Genomic DNA, 25,771 nt, shown 5'->3' with positions numbered 1-25,771 from the left:
AACAATCAGAGCAGATGTAGATTGGAACTTGTATTGATAATGTGAACCTTTAACTTTTGGATAAGCTCTAAAACTTCAGATGTATCAATACAATCTTCACTACAGAGTAAGAGATTCTGGGAATAGCCAGGATCTGTTACCTTGCAGTCAGAGCCTGATCTGCCCCTTCCAAGCTTGCCTCTAAGCTTTATATAATTAATACAGTGAAGCCACAAATTGATCCTGGCACTTCCTAGAGCCGCCAAAAATTCTAAATTCAATGAATGGAGAAGAGCAATTGAAGGTGACTGCTATCTGTGCCCATCCCAGGTGAGTCCTGCAGAGCCAGCAGAGAACAGCAGGCAGGTGCTCAGGGGGCTGAGATGTTTCACACACGGCCTTTTCCTGTGTGGGGCTGCTCTGGGGAACAGACAGGGCCCTTCAGTGCTATTTCCAGCGTCACTGCAGTGACCAGATTTTCTCACAGGCCTGAGAGTCCATTCTCTGAATGCACCCAGCAAGTGGTAAATATTATTAAATCAGACTAAACAATGGAATGTTTCTAATTTTCTGCACTGAATGTACGTTCCTACAGAGTCTACAATCTATTGTACAATTATATTAAAATAAAAGTCTTTGTGTGTGCATGGGCCTTGTCTGGATTTTGCTGGTTTATCTCAGCTCTCATTAGACGAGTCTACATTTGGAATTCTGTCTGTTTTCTCCGGGCATTATTTTAGTGAAAGTTATCCCTTTGGACAAAATTTAACTCAAATAAATTTCTGTAACTTTTTCCAAATTGGTTAGAAATGGCAGATTTCGAACATGGTTTCCCTTGGATTTTGGTTTTTTGGAGTTGGGTATGGGGATTTTTTTTCCTTTGTTTATTTCTGTGTTGGTTTATTGGGTTTTTTCCAAAAGATCTGCTAAGTGTAATGGAGAGAAAGCTAACTCCTGCACACCCAGATTCCACAGGCAAAAAATAAGCATGACAGCTTCGATTATTTTATTTTCTAATCAAGGTTTTTTTTTAAAAAAGAAGAGAAGCAAGAAATTGTGTCTTGCTTTTCTTAATCCTCTGTATCTCTGTTCCAACTTGCAAAGACATACATTCATTGTTTTGGCTTCTGCTGTCTCCATCATGATGTTCCACACTGCTGTGTATTTATTGGGGAAAATTAAACTTCATACCTTTCAATGAAACCGCTCACGTTGTTCCTTCTCTGTGATAATTAATAGGCCTCTCTCTTCCTCTCAGTGATTCCGACACACTGGATGGTTTTAAGAATGAGTAGTTATCCTAGTTATCCCAGTAACCAAACTGAAACCCAGAAAGAGTTACTAGGGGAATGGAGCAAATAGCAACCAGATATTTGATTAATGAGAAAAATGACATGTCTCAGAAAATTAATAATAGTGCTCATTATTATCAACCTTCTCTATTGGCACTTTGTGAAAAAACTTGATGGGGAATTCTGCCTCAGCTGACCAGCTTCCTTGAGGCATTTCCATTGATTTTATAGATGCCTCTGATACTCTACTCCTAACTGAGGTATTTTGATTGCTGCTTTACAGCAAATTTGGTTGGTACTTTAACCTGTAGAAATTTTGGTGTCTAGTTCTTTGACACAATACAGTGTACCTCCTGTTCAGGAAATTGCCTAGGCATTTTTGGCTTAGAAGAATATTCATTTTCTAAGGAGAAAACTCCTGCATATGACAGACTATTTTATTTTCACACTCCTATGAAGGCAAAAAGAAAAGATGAAAAAATTTTATAGGAATTTTATTTATAAACTTAAATACAATACTGAAGTCCATTATTATTTAAATTATTTGGCACTGCAATATAAGAATGAAATCAAGTAGCTCATTTCAGTTAAAGAAGACACTGGTCATCGTCATGGAAACATTCTTATAAAAGTATGTTGAGCTTAACAAAAATTAATAAATTTCATTCCAAAAGAAGAGTTTCAATGCCCTGTAGCAATCTCAGAAAGATATGCTTTAGGTACATCAAGTAATAATGGAACTTCCAGATTGAAAGATACTGCAACTTATTATTTTTAGTGTACTTAACTGAAGATAAATTCCCTACAGGGAAGAAAAGAGTTCTAAACAGCTTGATGCAGTAATATTGCATGATTTTTTTTTTTTAGTATCTGCCCACTGCCAGAATCATTGCTAACAAAGCACTTTACTTTCAAAATCTCAAGAAGAAAAAATCTTACCAAGTGTGGGTGAGCTGTAAAAATCTGACGTTTGTTGAACCTTTGGCTAAATAGTGCCAAAGGAAGGATAAGTCAAATATTTTGCCTAAAATGGCTCTTTAACAAAATTCCTCCGAGTTTTCTGTAGATGAATTAACAAACAGTTGGTTGCAGAGGGAGTTCTCTGTAGATGGCATGCTAATGAATTCTGACAGGCTGAATGGTGCAATGATAATGGGCAGAGCTGTCCACTGACTGTAAAGCAGAAGATGATTAAGGTTAAGGCTTCAGGAAAATACCCCCCAAAAATGGATCGAAAGGAAGAATTTGACTTGGGGGTTGAACTGCAGAGGTCCAGTTTCTCTAATAATGATTGGTGTGTTAGTGAAATTCAAGCATCTGAAGTTTTGCAGCACTATCATGACTTGGTGCATAATTCATGATTGTTCTAATATTGCCATTCATTCTTCTTTTCCAAATATGAAGGGTCAACCAACATTTACTTCATCATCTTAATACTGCCCTTGAAATGAATTCAGATTCAATTACATATAGAGTTATTATTTCATAATTTGATGGAAAACTTCTTCAAAAGAGAATACCTGAAATTAGATTTCAGAAGATGAAAAAAGATTAAATAATATTAGAGATATCTACCGAGGAATTGATACCTAGTTTTTCTTCCAGAAGAATTGTCATTAAAATCGTGGCTGATAAAATGAGGACTTTATGTAAGAAAGGTGGAAAGACACGTGAAAAGGTTGGAAGACTTTTTTCAAGCCTCTAATCAGTAAAAATATATTTAGTACTTGGTAGGCAGAAGAGAAAGTTTTGCTTCTAGAGATATTAATTTGTTTATTTTATGCACAAAATGGACTAAATCTCTCAGAAATTGCAACAGAATTGCACCATTTACCCTTCCCATCCTCAGCAGAATGGAAAGCAATCAAAAAGATATTTTTTCCCCTTTTTAACGTAATTTGTTTAGATGTTGCCTGCAAAAAGCACACTGAACTGCTCTAGACAGTGACTTGTGTATCATCCAAGGTGGGGTGCTCTTACCATTACTCAAATATCATCAGACTGAGTTTTTTGTACATGTTTACAAAAAACAAATAAATTCTACCAGACCAAAAAAGGAAAAAGGAAACAGAAGCTGAAAGTGAATTTGGCAACATATCAAACTTACCAAGCTTTCATAATGAGGCTCTGAGAATTCTGAAAGAGTAATGGATCATTAACATCAGTAGGGTGCTGGAAACAAACTTTCCGGGGAAAAAAAAAACAAACTAAACTTCTGCAAGAAGATAAATACTGTTTTCAATACACAAGTATGGAAACTTCATTGTTAAACCATACCTTGCTACTGTCAAGCTACAGAAAAAAACTCTTATTTTTTAATTTAAAAAATATTAAAAGTTGTTTTTTTCTTTCTCAAAAAGTTATAATCTATCTTGAAGCAAAACTAAAACCTAATATAATTTAAAATTAAAGATTTTGACTTCAAAAACTTTAAACATTTCAACATATGTAGACATTTTTGCCATACATCTCAATAAGATAGGACCCAAAGGAGATGTCTATCTGGTCAAAATATTTTGAGAATTTTCTTCATAAAGTCCTGGGTGAAGGACAAAGGGCAATTGAATATTTCTCCTATTATGTTATTGGAAAATGATTATGTATTTTTAGTCTTTGTATGCCTCACAGACATGTGACAAAGATAGGCTCTCCACAAATTGATGGGGATACTTTTGAGTTCTCTTCATCAATTTCACATGTCATTGGAAGCAGGAAGAGAAACAACTCTGAAGAGAATGAGAAAGGAGTTTCTGCATGCATAGATGTAAACTCAGTTTTTACTCCATAACCTTACAGCACAGAATTAAGCAGAAAGATTCTGAAATCCAGTAATGAATTGGCTGAGGAGATCCTTTTTTAGGGTCATATTTGTACAGCTGATCCTGTGTTAGGCAGGACAAGAGGCAGATTGATTCCTTGACATTTTCCTACAGCTGTTTTCTCTCATCACTATAGAATTTGACACATCCAGTATTTTGGGAGTTATTAATGCTGCTTTCTAAATTCCCCAAAGACTAAAGGGCTGAAGAGACACATAGTGGAACAAAGCAAAATTTCCAATTACAAACAAAAGTGTAAATATATATATATATAGATATATATTGTAAGTACCCAAATGTTTTATATTTTCTTTTTCAGGTCATGTTTATACATCACATTCAGTATTCAAAAGCCATTGTAATGTGAGAGATCATTTTTTAGTCACTACTATATGCCAGGCAAAAATCAGACAGCAATCACTGTGGCTATATAATTTCTAAAATGTTGAAAATACTGCTGTGAGATGTTTTTCCATGCTGGATAACTACAATGCAGATGGAGTCTAAAGAGACTTTCTGCTTCATGCAGTTGCTAATGATATTATTCACAAAGCATATACATCAGGCAGATTTGGCTTGACAGTCTCCGAGGTAGCAACCTCATCTCGTTTCTAAAGAGAAATGATGTTCCCTTATGACAGTTACGCTCTTTGAAATTTTGGGAGAAAAAAAGAAAACTTGCAAAAAGTGCCATTTAGCTTAAAAGATGTGATTAGGGGAAGGAATCACTGACACAAAATAGTCAACATTTTCTTGCTGGAAATGGTCAAATTTGCCACTTTCAAACCATCCATTTGCCTTTAGAAACCAGAAAACCCCCTGGTTGTTTCATAGCATTCATAACATCTTTTATTTGAAAAATATTGAAAGATGGGGTAAAATGTAGAACCACCTGGGAATTAACTTAAAAAAACCAAAAACATATATGGCCTAAAAAATTTAGCTGAAATTTCCTTCTGAATTTTGGACTGCAATCGATGTGCACAGCTTTGGATTATCAGTACTCATAAAACAGCATCACAAGCTTTATTTTGATGGAAAGCAGCTGTCTTTATTATTATGATTTTTGTGACAATTCAAGCAGCTAAGGATAAGCCAAAGGGGAATGCAGTGTGTTGGAATAGATTTTGATTTTAGATAAAATCCATGTATCTGAGTGACTGGAGCATGGGCATAGGAGGCATGTAGATACAGTGACATAAGAAATCTTTCAGTCACTATTGCTAGAAAACATGTCTTAGGAACTTCATCTTGAATACTTCATTTACCACAAGAAGAGTTGAGTCATTTGAGCAGAAAGTGCCTTGAGTATCTGGATAGAAAACAAAATACTTTTGCCTCTTCTTCTCAAGTATAACTGGCACTGAAGCTATTTTTCCCCCTAGATGTTTAATACATCAATCATGATCTGCTTTTGTGGAGGTGTTGCAATAAGATGAAGACAGAACTATCTGAAATAACTGAAGTATTCCTGGGACTTGTTGCAAATTTAGTGTCAGCATTCTGTTTGTTTACATTTTAATCTTAAATTCAGTTTAGACAAGAAAGAAAAAAAAAAGAAAAACAAAACAAAACAATCTTCATAATGGCTTTCAGTTCCAGACACTTCAGTAGTGGCATGCATAGCTAAGCACTGCAAAAGCATTTCAACATATGTTAGCTTCAGGGATAAGCATTGTTTGACTGGGGCATTCAATATCCTTAACATGTTTACATGTTTAAACGGAACTGCCCTGAAAAAGAATGCTGTCTGGAAAATAACCAAACCAAAACAACCCATCAGTGACCACCTTCTGTCCTCTTCACTTGTACAAAAACGGTCATGTGAAAAAAGAAACAATGTGAGTTCTCTGTGAGGTGACTATATTTGAAAGACAGCGGGAACTGAATTTCTAAAAAATCCTGACAGCAAACTGTAAAGCCTTGCCTACCTATGCAGGTTTTTCTGAAGAGGACAGAATGAATTACTTCCCAGTCAGTAGCTCCCAAAACACAAAAAAATCTTTTATCTCAAGGAGAGAAACAGAAAACCTCCACTACTTACAGATGTTCACAAACTCTATGCTTGCCCATAACAGTACAGGAGCGATGTACACTGCACACTCTTCAGCTGGAAAGTTTTACCTCAACAATGCTCCTGTGAGTCCAACTTCCCTGCCATTTTCTCTGCTCCAAAGTCAGGGCAGAGAAGCTGGTACTTGCTTTCCACCTCTCAGTGTTTTTGAGCTGCAGTCTTGCTGTGTCAATACCTTTGACTTGGGCAGCATTACTTGGGGCTGTTGTTGACACAAAGCTCAACACGACCCAGCGATGAGCGCTCCCAGCCCAGAAAGCCAAACGTGTCCTGGGCTTGTGCATCCACAGCAGCGTGGCCAGCAGGGACAGGGAGGGCATTCTGTCCCTCTGCTCTGCTCTGGTGAGACCCCATCTGGAATACTCCATCCAGCTCTGGGGTCCCCAGTGTAGGAACAATGTGGAGCTGCTGGAGCAGGTCCAAAGGAGGGCCACAAAGCTGATCAGAGGGCTGGAGCACCTCTCCTAGCAGGCAGACTGACAGAGTTGGAGCTGCTCAGCCTGGAGAAGAGTCTGATGAGACCTTAGAACAGGGTTCCAGTACCTAAAGCTGAGGGAACTAACAGGAGTCAAGGATGTGGTTTTTTGATTTAAAGCAGATTAAGGAGAAAACAGCTAAACTCTGTAGTGGCACAGACACCCTACTTTCACACAACAAAATGTGGGCAATACCACAGCTATTAAGATCCACTGAGAATCTCAGTTCAAGGTAAAAAATCCACACAGCCAAATTCAAGGAAGCAGATGGCTCTGGATTTTCATACAATAGATGAAATATGACACTGAATTGATCAGAACAGTTTGAGATACTCAGTCCATCCGAAATTAAGTTTGAAGATAAATAAATCACTAGGTGTATTCTCATATACAGAGAAGGCAGAAAATGTGCAGCCAGAGCTATACAGATGTTAATTATAAATGAAATTATTATTGTAAGGGGTGCTGCTCTGAGCAATACAAAAGATACGACATAATAGGGATATATTTCCCTTAGTAGATGATATACACAGTACATAAACACCAAACAGTCTTTCAGTCCGCCACGTCTTGTCCAATTGTAATACAAGTTATAGCTCTGACACACATCTGGAATGAATGATTAGCAGAGAATTCTGGAATACTGCTTTAATCAGACTTCAAATAATAAACTGATAAATTGCACAAACTGAGTTCATAATGGCTTAATTGTAACCCTTTTAAGAGGGAAGTCTGCTTTTGGTGCTTTTGCAGTATTTATTACATAGAAGCTCAGTCCATGATGAGCAGTATAGATAAAAGCATGAAATGGGTAATATTATTCCTACTACTATGTACTTTAATTTCTCCTGCCATAAACAAAACATCTTTTTCTTCTGGTTTAAAAGATACTTTTTCAAATTGGTAGGTAAGGCATGTGGAAATGAAAACAAGACTCTTTCCATATTTGTCTTTCCCTTTAAACTGGTCATGGGAGTTTCAATTTTTTAATCACTGCACTATAAACAGAGGGACCACTGAAATGCTTCTTAGAAAATTTCTGTTTACAGCTGCGCTAACAAATCTTTGAGCCATGCAAGGGGCTTAATTTGTGGTGTACTCTGTGACCTCAGCTCTGCTACTTATCTTCTTCAGGGACAAGATTTTTCAGGAGTCTTCTCAGATTAACTTAGCTTTTATGAGAGAGAACATTTGGCTGCTAGAGCCAGACTAATGTTTCAATGTAAAAAAAGCTTGTTAATTCTCTCTGATGATAATACTTCTAAGTCATTAGCCCTTAGAATTACCCTCAACATATAAACATCACCGTCAGCACAACAGAAACTTTCCAGAAAGTTCTGAAGCCTGCAATTTAAGAAGCAAAGACCATAGATAGAGTGGCAAACAGTATTAGCTTTTCTTGTAGTGATTTTTAAGCTATTCCAAGCCTATATGTCATGACTACTTTATGGCTGTCAGTAGAATTTTCACACATGCATAGTCACCATTGACTGGTATTTCACCTTGTTTACAAGGACATAAACAATTTTATTAGAAGTTTAAAAATTCACAAGCTAAAGGAGACCTGTAAAATTTTACAGTAAATCTATTCACAGATATCCTGCAGTCTTCTGAATGTGATCATCAGACATGCTGGTCTTAAGAGAAAACAGACAGAACTGCCTGTAGATAAGCAGCACTGTAGGTTTTTTGGATAAACACTTTAAAACAATGGCAACTTCTTTGATGGGAGCAATCTAGCAAGGAAGGGTATGCAACTGAAGCCCATCTACTGCTTATGGCAGAGTACAGTATCTTCTGTGAAGTTTCTGTTTTCAACAGTATGAGAAGCCCTGGAAGTGTAGTGGAAGAGATGACACTCCACCTGGTAAAATGAAGATTTTAGGGCCAGCTCAGTGAAGAATAGCACAAGCTGCACAAGCTTTAGGTACTGATGCAAAAAGTGACAGAAAATATATTCTGGGACATATTAGACGTTACTTGAACTGTCATTTGAGGTAAAAATTCTAAAAGCTCTATTTTCATTGAATATAGGCAATATGAGGCAGAAAAGTCAATTAAACAGTGTGGCTAAAAGGGCAGACATGAAGCTAAAAGAATTCCCATGACCTACGGGACTTGTATCACTAGTGAATGATCTTCATGACATACCAGATCAAAAAGACAAAATGGACACAGGAGTTTTAAATAGTATTATATGAAAATGCTGGAAATTAAGATGTTTTAGAGGGAGGCCACAGTATCCAGTACCTGCAATCCAGTAACAAATGTTTAGTTACAGCTGTACTGGAAAGACCATGATGTAACTGAGCCAAGGATCAGCTGAATCACAGTCTCATGAAATCCTCTAGCCTTGCCTTCCAAACGATGCTCTCAAAATGACACATTTTGGAATAATCAAAGAAAAAAAAAATAAAGTAAACATTCCCTAATGTTTATCTTCATTTTATCACTTCACCCAAAACCAGCTGTGCAACTTCAGTTGTGTCAGTACATGATTATAAAAAAATCATCTAATTACATGAATAATTTCATTATTTGAAGGTGTGTTGGACATATTCATTGATTATTCATATTCATTGACTTTTGTAAGGAAAAGGAATTTATAATAAAGGATGTTTGGAGAAAAATTCAAGTGTTCCAAAGTTGTTTATGCATCATATAAGGTACATTTACAGAATTTCACAAGCTCCATAAAAATTTTTCAAAATGTATGGGAAGATCAAGACTGATTTGCATACTGACAGACTCACAGAACACTAACAAAAGAGCAGAGACAGTACAAAACGTGAAGTTCAGAAATTAATATGTTCAATGACATACCACAGAATATACTGAGTTGAAAGGGACCCACAAGGACCATTGAGTCCAACTCCTGGCCCCACACAGGATAACAGTCTGCACTCTATATAAAGCCACAAATCTTGAATTAATGGGGCACAATAAAATCACAATTTCCCATATTCAGAACAGGTGACTTACCCCAAACACAAATTCACAAATCTCTGCCTCATCTCTAAAGTGCTACAGAATAAATACCATATAAGGCTTGAGATTCAGAGAAACTTGGTATTCTTCACAGTATTTAGAGGTTCTCTCAAGCTTTTTAACGTGACTGAAGTCAACATACTGCATTATTATGGACACTCACTTTACAGAGATAGTAGGTCTCACTCAGGTAAGACAGTCTGACACTGCCTTACCTGACACACATAAGGTGTGAAAGGATCCAAAAAGCCCAAGGTGAAATGACCTTAGTGAAGCAACAGTCCAGAATAAGGATAGATCTTAATAGTTTCTCTCAAAAAGTATTACAGCACCATTGAAGTTGAAAAGCTTCTTTTTTGCTATACCTAAATATGCTAAACAAACCGTGCTAGGCATGGTCAGAACATGCATCCATCACTCAAATAAATCTCACTATGCAGCACCTGAAATTCCTTGTGAGGCTGTGGGCATTGTATTGATCTTAAAGATCCTAACACAACTATTAAGAAATAAGAAGAGTCTATACACATAACAAGCAACATTTAGAATCAGATGACCAAATAAGTGATGCAAAAAATTAGGTGTTCTGAAAGAAAGAAAAAGGATATTTAAAAAATACTCAGCTAAAATGTGCATGCTAGACACACAATATAAATATTTTTTTTCTTTTTGAGGATAAAATCAATGGTGGATTAGTGCAACACTGACAAAAGAAACAGGATGGACACTACAGGCATCCATGCACTAGTTAAAAGATACAAATTCAAAGAGAATATGAGGAGACACTGAAGAAAGTAAGTGACAGAAAGCAGAAAGATGGATCAGATAAAATTGGGGACGTAGTAAAAGAAATTAAATGCATTAACTATATGCTCATTCTATGAAAAACCAAGTTGGAAGAAAAGCTGCAGTTATAGTTTGGTACAAGGCTTCTTTATGGCTGTGAAAGATGATATCTTCTGCAGTTATTTAGGATAAAGAACTATGGCTGTCATACTGGAACAAAAGACTGTTCAAGACAAAAGAATGAAGCTGAGAAATGTTCATGAGAACATAAAGTATTGGAACAAGTAGATTTAGTAGCACAACTGGAATGCTACATACATACATACACTATCACCCAAACAGTGAAAACCAAAAATGGCTTAAAACCTGGGCTTTTACAATATTACAACAGTGGATGTAACCAGAGACAGACAGTTGTAAAATAAGAAGGAAATTCATTCTCAGCTGATAAGACATTACTTAGAATTGCACATGCCTCAAAAAAAGGTCAACAAACATATAAACAGTATGGGTTCAAATAAAACAGACTGATGTCAGTTCCAGATAGTATTTTACTCTCTTGGAAAATGCTTCCCAAGCTAACAATAGAATTCTGAAAAAAAATCATGTGGTTGGAAAATTTTGTTCCATACTTAGAAAGGCCTTACTCTTATTGTTTTATTACATACTTCTGTTATCTTTTTTTGGTGTCAATGGTCTGCACAATGCATACACTACTGCTGCTTGAAGGGCTTTACAGTGTTATCAGGGAAATCAATAGATCCAAGCAATAGTTAACTGTATCAGTAAAAGTCACTAGTGACAGAAAAACACGCAGTGATTTTTTTGTCTGAATTCCCAAAACTAGAAAACGGGAATGTCACATTCAAAATTATTCTACTATTTGCTTCACTTCATTGAGATTAATTTCAAAATTCCTATTAATTCTCTTCTCCATAGCCCCTCCTTTCTGAACAGTGCCAGTACATGAAATTTTGAAGGCAATGCCAGTCCACTAAAACAAGCCATCTGTCTGGACAATAAACAAAGCAATAGGTACTGATTTAAACAGCTTAACTCCCAGCAAACTCTATTGTCCAGTGTCCATAATCCAAAAAAAAAAGCTGAACAGCAAGAATCAACAAATACTTACCAGTAAATCCTAAATGCTGTATTTCAGATTGTTCAAGTCTTTTTCTCTAACTTACTAAAACATTTCTATCTTTGGAAATTGTTTTGACTGAAGTTGCATTGTAGCTGTACTTTCTTCCAGATACTACTAGTATGGAATGCTATCAAGCCTATCTGTACACGTAGAAGAGATTTCATAGCTGAACATTCCTCATGTTTCACAACGATTTGTAAACTGAAGGCATTTGATGTAGATGCAGAATATATGAAGTGATAAAGTGTAATTTTTAAAGTCATTGTTTCCTAAACATAGTTACAGTTTAAAACAAAACAAAATAGGGTTTGATATAGAAAACACATGTAGGAAAAAATTCTCTAGGGACTGCAAAAAGCAATAGAAGCCAATGGATTTATATTTTCTACACTGATAGCCGGAAAATCATGGCATAAAGCAAGATCAATGAGATAATCAAATGAAATGTAATGAATTATAAGCTTTAGCTGGGAACAAATATGGAAAATTGTTCATGACAGATAGAAGAACAAAAAGGACAGTCCTAAAAGCAAAAATCTCAGGGAGAACAAGACAGAGGTGACATGCATGCAAGTGCTCAGAAATTTAGTATTCAACAATATGGACAGAGATTGGAAGAAAAAGGTCACATCTGAACTTTGAGTTTGGATATGGAGTTAATGAAGTCTACAGAGGATTGCAAAGATGGTTCTGGAAGACAGTAAGGAAAAGGACAACTAATGCCCTTTCATTAGGATTTCACTAGAAGATTTTTTGAAGTCTGCTCCTCCAAAGGAGCAAAAATAACAGCATTGGAGAGACTGCTGCCATTTGTTGTTGAAGAGCTGGAAAAACAACCTAAAGCTGCTTAACACCCCAGAGAAAAAAAAACAGCAAGAAGAAAAGACAAAATTAAGTATGCCTACTTGTATGCATTATATAAACCTTTAGGGCATGCTGGATAACATGCTGTTTTGTTTTACTTATGAGCAACAAAATGTTTCATTATTCCTGTCAGATAATGATCAAGTACAAGAACTGAATCAAATGCATTCCTCTAACAGTGCAATCTAAGATGATCAGAAACCTGGTGGAAGCCAGATGTTGTGAACAAAAGTGAAGACCCTTCTGGAAAGCCTCTTTGTAACAAGGTTTTTTTGTGTTGGCATCTAGCTCCATGCACATCCATTTTGCAGATGGTGCAGAGTATCCTTGAGTAGATGTACTGTTCTGCATGGTGGCCAAGAAGAATTCCAGGTTGGAGTTAAAAACTAAGGTGAATAATTAAGTTCAGGGCAAATGAGTCAGGGTACTTATCAACCATATCAATACTTACCGACTATACTTCTCAAATGACACTAACAGCAAAAAAACTCATCCTGAAATATTCTGGACTCTGAAGAGTCCCATTTCTTTTCCAGAAGCAAGAGAAATTAAAGCACTAAAGAACAGCACCATTTTGAGGCTGCCACCTGAATGGCACCCTGTGGACTGGAATGACCTTGCAAGAATGAGAGTTTGCAGCGGGGCCCTTTCTGTCCACCAGGAGCACCAAAATTACTGCAGCTCTAATCACTGGGTGTGGGCTGGGGCCTTTAATCCTGAGAGCAGTCTCTGCTCAGAGAGACTCCAGCCCCAAGCAATCATCCAGGTACCCATGCAGAGAGCAGAACCTTACTTTTAATAACCAACTCAATAATTAGACCTGTGAGAGGAAGGCTGGGTTTAGGATTACAGACTAATGAGTGCCCTACTATAGCTGACATAGTAATCCAATTTTTGCAGTTACACTGCATTCCTAATTTGTCAGCTCATATGACTCTTCTTTCCTCAGTATAGGCTCAGAGTTTCTGAATATAGAAGTCACAAAATAATTTTACTTTACACATGATCATTAGACAGTCATTTATTTCCAGTGCACTAAAAGTCAATATTTTGTGTTTTTATAAAAAAGTATTCGATCACATACTGCATGTGTACTTCTCAAAAGAATACGTAAAAATGTTCCAACAAAATAAATCCTTAAAATAATACTGTAAATATGTCTTCAGAATAGGTTATTAGCTTAAATGAAACATACTGGAGCTGCCTTGCAATGCTACTATTGAAAATTTCTACTTCATTGGAATACCTGTATAAGAGAGTAGACCAAAAACAACACAAGCAAATCTATGATATGGAGATTTATTTGCAAGACAAGCAAGTTTCTTGTTTTTGAGTAAAGTAAGCAAATATTCTATCCAGTCATCACAATGAATGATCAGCAATTCAAAAGAGAGAAACAGGTGAAATTTCTGTGAAATTTGAATTTGATTAAGAAATTTTTCTGATAAATATGAGGTATATGAATACATATATAAGCAGAAGATCTTAGAAATCCATTCACTGCTTTGGTGATAGCTGTGTCTGCGCTAGAAAGACATGCTCAGGCAGCTTTACCCCAGGAACACTCTGGCAGCAAAGGCCTGCCACTGCAATAGCTTGAGAAAAGGAAAACAAAACACCCACCAGCAATGAAAAAAGCTTGCAATGAAAGGATGCATCACTCTTGTGACAGATGGGACATCCCAGTAGAAAACAAGCACCAATAACAAGCTGACTGCAAATTCTACGCCCACTAGGTTGCTTGAACTTATCTTGTATGCCTCATTTTTTTCCATTCATACTTCTGCATGTCCACATTTGTAAGATTCAGCCACAGCTTTAGGTCATGTTGCAGATAAGAACATCTGCAAGTGGTATTAACAAGGTACAAGTGCAAGCTTTGCACAAGTGTATAATTGCCTGTAGATTGTCACAAATTATGCATTAGAAATTCTTAGCAGGAATAATTAAAAAAGCAGCACTTCATTTAAAAGTATAGTATTCCTAATGCCCCCAACAATTCTGCAGCATCTCAAAATTCTATTTTTACAGAGTGTATAAATATCAGTTTTGACAGAACATGTAAAGGGGACCATGAGGGAGAGACCAGACAACAACTCTAAAATAAGAGCCTTTCAGAAAAAAACCTGACATCCACACTCAGTGGAAAAATGTAGGGGGGAAAAAAAAAACCAAAGGAAAACAAAAAACCCAGCAGAAAACAATTTAGCAAGCTAGTGAAAAATTGTTCTTCAATACAGGAGTGGTCATCTTCATGCCATCCTCAGCACAACGGGTACGGATCATCCAAAGAAAAAATGCAAATGCATGATGAGCAAAGCATGTCAAATTCACAGCAACAAAAGTGGATATATTAGGTAAATACAAAATATTTTTGGAAATTGCCTACAAAGGAGACAATTATTGTGCCACAAAAATTAAGAAAATCAAGGCAGTTTCCCACCAATCAACAAAATGTTCATAGTCATTATCAAGCACTGCAGTAGTGGGATGCACTAAAGGGGCAAGAGAAATAAGAACACCTGCAAAAAACAACAGTATGTACACAAATTTGTAAGTGAAAACAAAATGCCCAATCATCTGCCAAAAAATTGTTCAAAAACTTTTGCTGCAAGAGCAAGAAAATCAGACTGCATTTTGAGCTCTACATTAGATATTTAATATATGCTAAGACAAACTGCTGTTTTCTCCATACTTACCAGTATACAGAGGAGATGAAAAGCTCTTTTACTGAACTTGATGAGGATTACTTTGTTAAGTCTGTAGTCCTGAAAGTTTGCATCCAGAACAGTTAGAATGAGCCTGGTCCAATGAAGATTATGTGTACATGACACTCATGAATACAAAAATTCCCATGGGAAGCTGTCTCAACAACCATGAATTAAAAAAAAAAAAACAAAATTCTTCTAATTTATCGTAAGAATTAAAGCCACCACCTGTGTCTAGGTGCTGCAAAGGTAAAAATTACTGTCCTCCCTCCCCTCAGAAATGCTGAATATTGTTCTCCTGTGTATGAGAGACTAATTTCTGGAGTGTGTATATCCACAAGTAATACACAAAATTATGAGTTACAATGTGCCAGCAGATGCTGCAGTAGGAAAAAAAAAGGTTAAATGAAAAGGTCTTTCTACAAAAAACACCCAATTAGAGGAAATGTTTCTGGATGTATGAGTGTCTGTAAATTCATAAACCTAAACTACACAAAATTAAGTAACCTTTGGTTTGAATAACTTCTGCAACATGGTAAAAATCAGTAGGATTTACATGTGCTTTAATACAAATGTGGTTCTATACATACCCAAGACAAGACACAGCCAATGCCATGACAATCCTTAGTGACAGATGTTGGAATGTGTTACCTCATCAGGAACGGAGAATAAGATGGGTTTACAAGCACTGAAGAGATTCTCAACAGTACAGTTCTTCAGACAAGGGAAAAAAAAAAAAAACAACTGAAAAATTAGTGGTCACAGACAGCCAGACTGAGAAATTTCCAAAGGAACATCATACACATATGATATGATTCACAACAGAAACACCCCTCTATACATCTACAGCAGCAAACCCCCAATTTACTCGGATTAATGAATGTAATAAAGAACAATGAGTTCCTAGAAAGTAGAAAAGGACAAATATATCAAGAATATACTTGTGTGATCTGACCAGACAACTCTAGTACAAGTAAAATTGTCTTTGTCCTAACTAATAATTCCCATTTGTAACCCTGCAAAGTAGCAATCAGTGGTGGTCTCTTGTGTTTTTATTCCTAAGTGTGTTCTTGAAGCATCAATTTCCAGACTTAATAGCTTGCATACCTACTATACATGAAATTTTAAGTGGCTTCCTACAATACACCCACCTCAGGACATATAGGTCGGGCACTCATGACCCTTACCTGTATTCAACTTTATTACAACACTATCAGTGATTCAACAAAAATCCTATTCCAACTCCAGAGTTATGGAAGACTTCTCTGCTTACCAGACTTAGGGTTTAGGGCTATGAGCAGTACATCAGTCTTCTTACTCACTGGGCAAGTATTGCAGAGACAAAAAGTGAAGCAAGACAGGACCTTGGCAGGAGATTTGCTATTGATTTCAGTAAAACCAGGATTTCACTTTTAGGGAAGTTATTTCCAGAGATCAGGCATACTTCTGGAGATGGTGCTTCCTTGCAAAGGGGAAAGGTGATTTTGTAGAAACCACACTCTGTTAGTCTATCAACCTTCCTTTGACTAGCAAAGCAACAGCCAAGAGGTGATACTTTTATTCTCATTACAGGAATAGCAATGCTATGTAATATTGCTACAAAGGCAAAAGCATATAAACTGACAGAAAACACCCAATGGCAATGGGAATCATAGAATGGGCTGGGTTGAAAGGGACCTTAAAGATCATTTAGTTCCTATCCCCTGGTATGGGCAGGGACACTTTCCACTATACCAGGTTGCTCAAAGCACCACTGAACCTGGCCTTGAACACTTCATGCAGCATCCAAAACCTCACTAAGCCACCTTCCAATGTATCAACGCTTCTTCAGCTGGGGCAAGGTGATTCCAAAAGGATTTCTATGAACACCCACAACACCTGAAAGTTGTATTTGATGACTGAAAAGGTCCCATTCAATCCTGTGTTCAAAGTGAGAGCTAATTCAGTGACAGATTCAGGGAAGGTTCAGAGATGTAATATGGAGTAGTGGTAACGTGGGGAAGAACCTAGGCTTTAAAAAGTAGATTAATATTATGTGAACCTGCATGTTAGTTGATGCACATTGCAATACTCAGATTACAGAAGGCAGACCTCAGCATTACACTGTCAGAGATAATCTGAGAGACATCTTTAATGTAAATAATTACTATAATTAAGATTGTGTATTTTACATTTATATGCCTTAACTTTAAATAAAGACCATGAATTCTTCATCCAAAATAAAAGAAAAATGCAACTGAAGTAAATGATTCATTTGCATTTATGCAAACTTTGATTCTTCATGCAACTCCCAGATTTTCAAAGTATTCCTAATAAAAATGTCACAGCCTAGCTGTACTAGACTCCTTCACCTGTGAAAATGAAAAATGTCTCCCAAATACAGACAGGGAGATGAAGACATCCTTAAAAATCAAGTTAAACTAAGGAGTAGAAAACAGTTTATCAGTCATTCTAGAAAACAAACATAAAATGAAACCTGTAGTCACTACTGGGGAAAAAGAATACTCAATTTTTTTCCCAGAATGCAAAGACTTGGTGGAACTTCTGCATGGTGTGACTGGATATCAGTTTTCAAAGCTGATCCCTGTACTCATGCCCATTCACCACTTTGGTTCATCTCCACAGAGCTGGCCACTTTGCCTGGCTGAGTAACAAAGTTCTGGCAGCTGCACCAGAACCTCAATAGGCTTTTACTTGGTGCAGCTGGAACAGCTGACTAAAAAAGAAGTCACATTGACCTCAAAACCAAGCATGGAGCTGACCTCTGTCAGCTCAGGGGCAACCCACCTCTGCTTGGTGACCTCTCCCTGAACACAAATCAATTTTGCTAACTTTGTATCTGCAACCAAAGCTAAACCCCAAACAAACAAACAACCCCATGTGATATGACATAAACAGACCTTATACTTCAGCACCATGTGCAGAATACCGTGTACACATCATGCTGAATGGGGTTTCTGTAGCCTAAACGAAAAAAGTACACATCCAGTCCAACTTTCACAACAAAGGTAACTGCACAGCCAGTTTAAAGGTGCTAACTGAAAATATAATTAATCTGAAAACATCCATAAACCTTTCCAGCTGCTTAGCCTGTGTTTGACTAGAGAATTTCAGTGCTTGGTCATGCATATAAGTGTCTAAAATTGGCTGGTTCTATTGTCTCTCATTTTCAGGAACAGGGGTTCTCAGGAAGGACAGAGAGTCCATACGAAGCATTGAAGGACTTTAGTGGAATTCTTGCAATGGAAAAGATGCCCCCAAGAAAACCCAACCTACCACCCTGCCCAAAACCCAAAGAAACAAATTCAAGTTCCCAACTCAAGTACAGGATTCTCTGATATAATCAAGACCTGAATTTGTATGAAGGCCAGTAGTCTAACACCTATTCTTCAAAAAGCATATCTAACTATACAACCTAGTACTGTATTAGGAAATTCATAAAATTAAAAGAATGAGCTGAAAATTTTTACTTCTGGTGTTAAGTGTTTCTTCAAGGAAGGGAAGTCTGTCTCCTCATTAATCTATAGAACGTGAAACTTTTTACACATGCTGGTCAGTGACTACCACAAAGCTACAGAAGTTACCATCTAAATGTTGTAAACAGCTTTGCTGATTACTTTCAGTTGCTGTTCTACTCGAAACTTTGATTATCCCACTTGTCTACCTGTGACTTTAGGAGGGCTAGATTTGGAAAGAACTTTGGATTTTTTAGTAGCAGCATTTGTATTATAGTCCCAAGCTTTAACTACACACATTAAATACATGTTCATTTGTTCATTCAACAAGCAAACATTTTCTGCGTTGTTAGCAGTATGTATTCTGTTATCTTGAGGAAATCTTAGTAACACCTGTCCTCCTGGAACAGAGGTCTGTAATTGTTTCTCAGGAGTGGAAACATGGTATTTAAGACAGCTCAGATATGTGACTAGAAGAGAAAAACTGCCAACAGCAAAGGGAACAAGCTCTTATTGACATAGCAAAACTAAACTGTGATGCCTAGCATTGCCCTGACACCACAAAGTTTTTACTGCCCTAGGAAAGCAGGCCTGACCAGAGAAACAGAGACATTGCCACCCCAGCACTGGATGCCTTCTCTTGGCAGCATTTTCTGTCACTAACCTAGACTGGCTGATGTCTGACCGCTGGAAAGACACGAAGTATCTGTGTTATGAAAGAAGTTGGATAGCATGAAAAGAAATAGGAAAGAGAGAAGAGCAGAAGCAAATTGGATATTGCTAATGAAAAAACTAAAGATAAAAAAACTTTATGAGAAAAGGAAAAACTCCTCAAAAATAACCTAAAAGAGACAGCAAAGAGTAGAGCATATGAGTATCATTGCCCACTGGCAGCAGCTACACTAGAAAAAGCAACGTGTCTAAAAACTTCAAAATGCAGAATCTTGCAAAAAGAATAAATACCTGAGCTTGACAGACACATTAGTAAGAATAAATTATTAATTATTTGGAATACTCACCTCTACCTTTAGGTCACTAACAGCACAGTATCATTTAAACAAGCCTTTGAAGTAAATTTTTGATTCAGTAAATTATTCAATCAAAACCAGTCTGAGGAACAACTTTATTGAAACTGTATTTTTATGCTCACTTCTGTTCAACAATTGGCAAAATTCAGCATCTCCTCTAGACATTTTCCCCTTCTCCCAACCAGCTTACCATTTTTAATACTGGAAGTTATTAATTTCTGAAATAATGTTCATTGCCATCAATATCTCAGTTTTTATCAGAACCCTGAATTTTTGGTCTAACTTGATCTTCTAAGCACTCTTCCTTGTGTCAAGGATTTGTTGGGCTACCCACAGTCTCCCAGGGCACAAAATGAAGTCCAAGGTTCACCTGTGACAAAAAGAAGGATTTCATTAGTTTCAATTCACAAAAGGAGTTTCATTTATTAGGTAAAACAATCTTTACAAGAGCATTTAATATTATAATTTTAAAACTAAAAAACAAAACATCATCAAGAACAACATTTTTCTGAAAAGGCTGATGATATCTCCAATCTGGTTATCAAAAGATAGCTCCATCCTTATTTTTAAAATTTTTATTCTAGAAAATGCATTAAGAGAGGAGCACTCTTCAACTAGATTCTTACACCGCTTGAATCAAAATCCAGGGCCAGTTTGAAAAGCCTCCAAAATTAAATTCTATCTAATTGATAGATTCCCAACCCTAATTCTGCAATGGTTGTAGTATTCAGCAAAGAATGAAAAAAAAATCAGAAGTAGCTGTGTTAGCTAGTTCTTTCAAGAGTGACTTCACTGATCTGAAGAGATTTTAGAGAGATTACCCTTACTCAATATTACCCTTGAGTTCATTGTATTCTTTTGAGCACTCAGAGCTGTCTTCACAGAACTCTTGGGATCTAAAGCAGGTGAGGCAGATTGAGCATGCAAACATTGGGGTTTTTCCCTTTGTCACTGCCATCTCATTCAGAAAAGTAGTTACCACACATAGGTAAGTTTAAGCATGTGTGCAGTCCTAGTGAAATGAACTGCATCTTGCTGCCCAGGGCCCCGGGGCCTCAGCAATGTCCAACTTCCTCTAAGCCTTCTTCACTAGTAACAAAGTTTTAGCAACAAAACATTTGGGCCAAGGACATGGAAAACTAGAAAAATGTACAAAAACCCAGCTACACCTAGCACAGAGCAGAGGTCGGTGAGAAGCAGCTTTCTGCCCTGATTCAGTAGGTGCCAGTCACCAGCTTGGCACCAGTCCCTGGATCATCCCAGCCCATGCCAAGCGTCAGCAGACGGGACAGGCACACAGGAGGGAGGCTGAGGCTGCTGGGCCTCCCTTCCCACACTGCACTCCACTGGAGGGGGCAGCCAGGGAACCTCTGGACCTCAGCACACCAAACGCCCAGAAAAAAAGCAACCCGCCAGGCCAAGAGAGCAGCTTCAAAAGGAAGAGCAAGAAGAGCAAGAGGTGTAATACCATTCAAGAAAACTTTCTCCACTGACTTTAAGAATGGTCCAGTCCTGCAGTCACTGAATACCCAAATCTACCTGTCACCAAAAGAACAGGTGTGTGCTGACATCTTAATGTCACTAGCAGAAAACTAATCTCCATAGTCAAAGGCTTAGAACTGCTCCCTCACCTTGTTCTTGATGCATTGTTTTTCTTGGTGTGGGTAACAACAAAGGCATAAGGATACCAGCAATCAACAAATTTGTCTGTATTATTACATACATCACTTAAATGATCTCCTCAGTTTTCTGAGATGCTCTGATTTGATGTTGACAGTTCCAAGTAAAAATTCCACTCGTTAAAAGTACCAACAGTTCAACACCTTCCCTAAGGCTAGTTATTGCATCTTCCCAGGGTGGATCTGTTGAATGACCTTATTTCTGATCTATGAATATTTATAAGTTTAAATGAGACAAGGATTTACACAAAACTTCTTTTTAAAATTATCTGTTCTCATTCTTTTTGAAAATTGGCTATTAAAGAAGGCACATCAGTTTAAAGTTCAAGCTGCATGAATACGCTACCAAGATATGGTCATTAAAATCCTTATGCCTTGAATGTTTCCCTTGAACTTTGTTTCAAAGTTAAAAGATTACAGATATCATAAACCAAATTCAGTCTTTGTGTAGGTCAGCTTTAAATTACAGCTGCTCCCATCAGGACTGAATTGGTGTCAGGCACCTCTTGGATTACAAGCCACCATAAAAGAAATAACAGACCAGAACTATGAAACTTATTACAAGTCAAGTACATTAAATAAAAGAGGATCCTACCAGTTGCATCATCAGCTTCTGTGTTAGAAGAGCATCTACTGAAGCCATGCTTGTGCCTATGAAGGAGTCTGTAGTATCAGACACTCCTCGCTTGCTGAGACAAACTTCTTTGAGTTACTGACTTCTCTGCTTTGATCAGTGTCTTTTACTAACCTTCTGACTGTCAGGAAGGTTACACCACTTGTTGAGAAGGTTTTTCTAGGCCTTCCTACTATTCCCCAATGCACTTTTTAAAATTGTAAGTCCACAGGTTCAATTTGTAGTATCTTCCAATACATATGTATATAATAGAGAGTAGGACAGAGATGAAAGATGCTTTCCCCCACCAAATCCACCTTTTTGTGAAAGGGTTAAATACTCTTTATTTCTGTTAGTGCTCTCTTGCAAAGAGGGAAGAAAATCTTCAGTGAGATATATTTTCTTCAGGAGGTATCTTCTGTTCCTCCCTGACCTTTTTCCAGTGGAATTTTCATCCTGTGTCCTTTTTCCTCAATAAATGTGCCAGCAAGACTTAATTAATAAAAGTTGTTGCAAAAGTAGAAGTTTCTTTCTTATTACGTTTCTGTAAAAAGTTGTAACTGCCTTTGGCATTTCCAAGTTACAAAATAGTTGTATGGATAAATCAGATTATTTTCACTGTAATCTCTTCCTGAATAATCTGAATTAGGAAAAACAACACTTGGAAGGCTTTAGTCTTCAAACTTACCAATATTAGGCCAGGGTCTTCTAAATACTTACTTCCTGTTACAAATTTATTTGCCTAAGTCCTAATTGAAGGCTCAATTAAATGGTGCTGCTTACGTAAATAAAGTTATTCCCAGGCACAGGTTTTTGCAGGATTACTCAAGAACACTTAAAACACCTTTATAAACTTGTGTTATTTCCAGAGATTCCTTTAATCTATTTACTAACCCCCCCATATTTAAAGAGAGAAACCCTCAAACTTAAGAGCTTTAAAAACTTGCGCCTATTTTTCTCCTAAATCAAGACTATAAACTAATCACCATATTGTACCGAGTATGTACTTGTTTTAATTAATCCTTAGTTTCAGGGGATCAAGCAGTATCTAGTTCATGTTCCAGTCTCAAACAATTTATGCTCAGAAGAATGCTCTACTCTCCTAGCTGTTGCCAGTTTATTGCAGCTCTTAACAGTCACTATTGACAAAAAAGGCAAGAACAAGAAATGCAGTAAGAGAGAGCAAGTGAGCACATGTCGAGATTCAGGAGGGATTACATGATATCTACAGCAGAGATATGCACACACAGAGCCAAGCATTCAGTTATGTCTCCAGAAAAATGACACCATGTTTATTTCAGATTTGTCCGTATTGCAAACTACCCACAGAAGTGCCAAAGCATAGATTTATAAATTAAGGAAGTGGAGAATATCACCCATTCCCCTAGAGTAACCCCAGTAGTATGCCTGTCTCAACCCTTTTGTCCCTCCATCCAAAAGTCTTCCAAGGAACAAAGGTAGTCAAGTGCTCACTTGGACTTAGGGAGTTGGAGCCTCCTCTCAATTACAGACACGTATTGCCCTGCCAGCTCCAGTGAATGACATTTCTGCCAATGAAAGCACGAAGATAATAGAGCTTTCAGAATTTACATCAGTGGCAATTGTAGAGAGGAAAAAAATTAAAATCTGTTATTCTTCATTTTGATCTTGTGTGCGGCATTCCACTGTGGCTGAATGAAACTGAAGTAGATAATCCACTAGAATTACCTGAATTAACCTCAGAAAGACAAGCATGCCACTGTCTGCCAGAGTCCAGTACTAGATACCTTTCTTAGGCTAGCTCAAAGCCCAGGCTCAAGTTCCCCCTCAGATGAATTTAAAGCTATTAACTAATGAACTTAGTGCAGTAGTAATGGAGACCTCGACAGCCCAGTAGTGAAAAAAATAAAAGCCCAGTTGTGAAAAAAATAAAAAATAAAAGCAGCTTCTCAGTCGTCATGGAGTGAAATTCTGCTTTCATTGCCAGTACAGATCTCTTCCCATGCTCCTGTATTTTTTTCAATGAAAGATGCATAGGGTTTGGAGTGCACAGATTTGGTACACGTGCGCAGCAGCTGGTCCGACATGATAAAGCAGAATGAATCTGAAGAAGTTCCTGCCTGTCTGACCAATAATCCATGAACTAAGAGGGATTTACTCAATAGACCAGCACAGATTCTATCCTGTCAAAATTAGAGACTGATTTTTTTTAAAAGTGCCTAAAGCTGTTTTCTGTTAGATGTTTTCCATTCCCCAAAGACCTAGACAGCAAGTAGGAGGCGAACAAAGGTGGGGGGAGGGAACTGTCTGAATCCTGCAATGTTTATAACTTCACATTCGCTTGATTTGAAGCTCCAACCATAGAATTTGTTACTGAAGACATTTCTGTAACTCAAAGAAAATCAATCAGAAGAATAGCATCCAGCATGCACAGACACACACTGTATGCCAAGGCAGCATCCCCGGTACCGTGGCTCAATCTCATTCTTAAATACGACTTACTTGCCATCCTCTTTTGCTAGGTGGGAACTGCCGAGAGCTAAAAATAGCGCCAGGATTCAGTGGCGGGAGCTAAAAATACCCTTTCCCGCTCGATTACCGACTCGGCAGGGAAGACGGAGCTCTTGGCATCTGCCACAGCCTGTAGCCGCCAGCTGGGGATGCAGACACAGAGCCCAGCCCGGAGTTCCGCGCTCGGGGAAAGTTTCTCCGGCAGACGGAGCGGCCGCGGCGCTGCCCCCCGGGCACACGGGACCCCCACCCGCCCCAGCCCGGGCGGCGCCCCCGGGCCTCCCCGCCGCCCCTTACCCGCGTTTCGCAGCTTCTTGTTGCGGTACACGGACAGGATGACCAAGAGGTTGCCCAGCAGGTCCACCGCGATGGTGAAGATGAGGATGGCGGCCAAAGTGGAGGTCACCCAGGGCTGGCGGCGCGGGGCGCCCTCGGCCGGCGGGTCCCGCGGGAGGACGGAGCTGTTCAGCTCGCTCTCGTTCACTCTCATCCTGCCGCCGAACCTCCCAGGGCACTACCGGATACCGGCGGGGCCCGCCCGCGCTGCCTCCGGCGGGGGCAGCTCGGGTCGGGGCGGGGGTCGCGGCGGCGGCCGCCCTGCGCCGCGGGGCTGCCCGCCCTAGGGCGGAGCGGGGCAGGCGGGAGCGGGCGCGCCTCCCATTGCGGCCGGCGCTCCGGCAGGAAGTTTCCCCGAAGTGTGCATGTGCCGCGGCGGGACACTTTTATAGCCCGCCCGCGCCGCCGCCCCGCCCGCCGCCACCGCTGCCGCCAGGTGACACCGAGCCGCCCCCGCGCCGGCACGTGCGCGGCCGGGGCTCCAGCTGCTGCCGCGCGGCGCCACAGCGCCCCCCCGCGGCCGCCGCGCCGCCCCATTCACGGCGCGCTGCGCTTCCCCATTCATGCTCCCGGCCGCTCCATTCAGCGCCGGCCGCTCCATTCACCGGCGGAGGCGCGGCAGGGATCGACGGGGCTTGCTGTCTGCGGTTGGGTGGTTTGCGGCGCTCGGCGCTATTTTTAGCCCTCCTGGTTAACGCCGGCTCTTAATTAGGCGCCCGCCGAACTCCCCTCCCCTCCTCCCCCCTCCTTTATTTAACATCGCACCCGCACGGTAACGTGAGCGCGGCGAGAAACCTCCCATCGGGGAGCGGGTCGGGGCTGCTATAAAAAGCTCCTCGCGAAGGAGACTGGCTGGCTGGGCAGGGGGGGCGTCTGAGGACCCGCGTCCCGGGAGCACCACGTGCTGCCGCAGCGAGGGGGCGGCGTGGGGGACACGCAGCGCCTCGGCGGCCCCCCCCCCCGCCTTCCTCCCCTGCAGCCTTTCTTCCTCCCCCGCACGCGGGGCAGCGGGGGCGGTCTGCACAGGGAAGACGGAGAGA

General features: G+C 39.1%; 1 protein-coding gene across 1 annotated transcript in view; it reads right to left on the bottom strand.

Annotated features, from left to right (window-relative positions):
- MTNR1A (melatonin receptor 1A) overlaps window positions 1-25,074 on the bottom strand; it is a 50,106-nt gene extending 25,032 nt beyond the window's left edge. Inside the window, exon 1 of the mRNA XM_059470711.1 lies at window positions 24,693-25,074. Within this exon, the coding sequence (XP_059326694.1) occupies window positions 24,693-24,885 (193 nt within the window). The 5' untranslated portion in view covers window positions 24,886-25,074. The remainder of the gene's footprint in view (window positions 1-24,692) is intronic.
- Between the last annotated feature and the right edge of the window lie 697 nt (window positions 25,075-25,771).

Source organism: Ammospiza nelsoni, chromosome 4 (assembly GCF_027579445.1).
Source record: "Ammospiza nelsoni isolate bAmmNel1 chromosome 4, bAmmNel1.pri, whole genome shotgun sequence".
Classification (NCBI taxonomy): Eukaryota; Metazoa; Chordata; class Aves; order Passeriformes; family Passerellidae; genus Ammospiza; species Ammospiza nelsoni.
The sequence above is the reverse complement of the archived record's forward strand: the minus strand, read 5'-3'. Positions and strand labels throughout refer to the sequence as shown.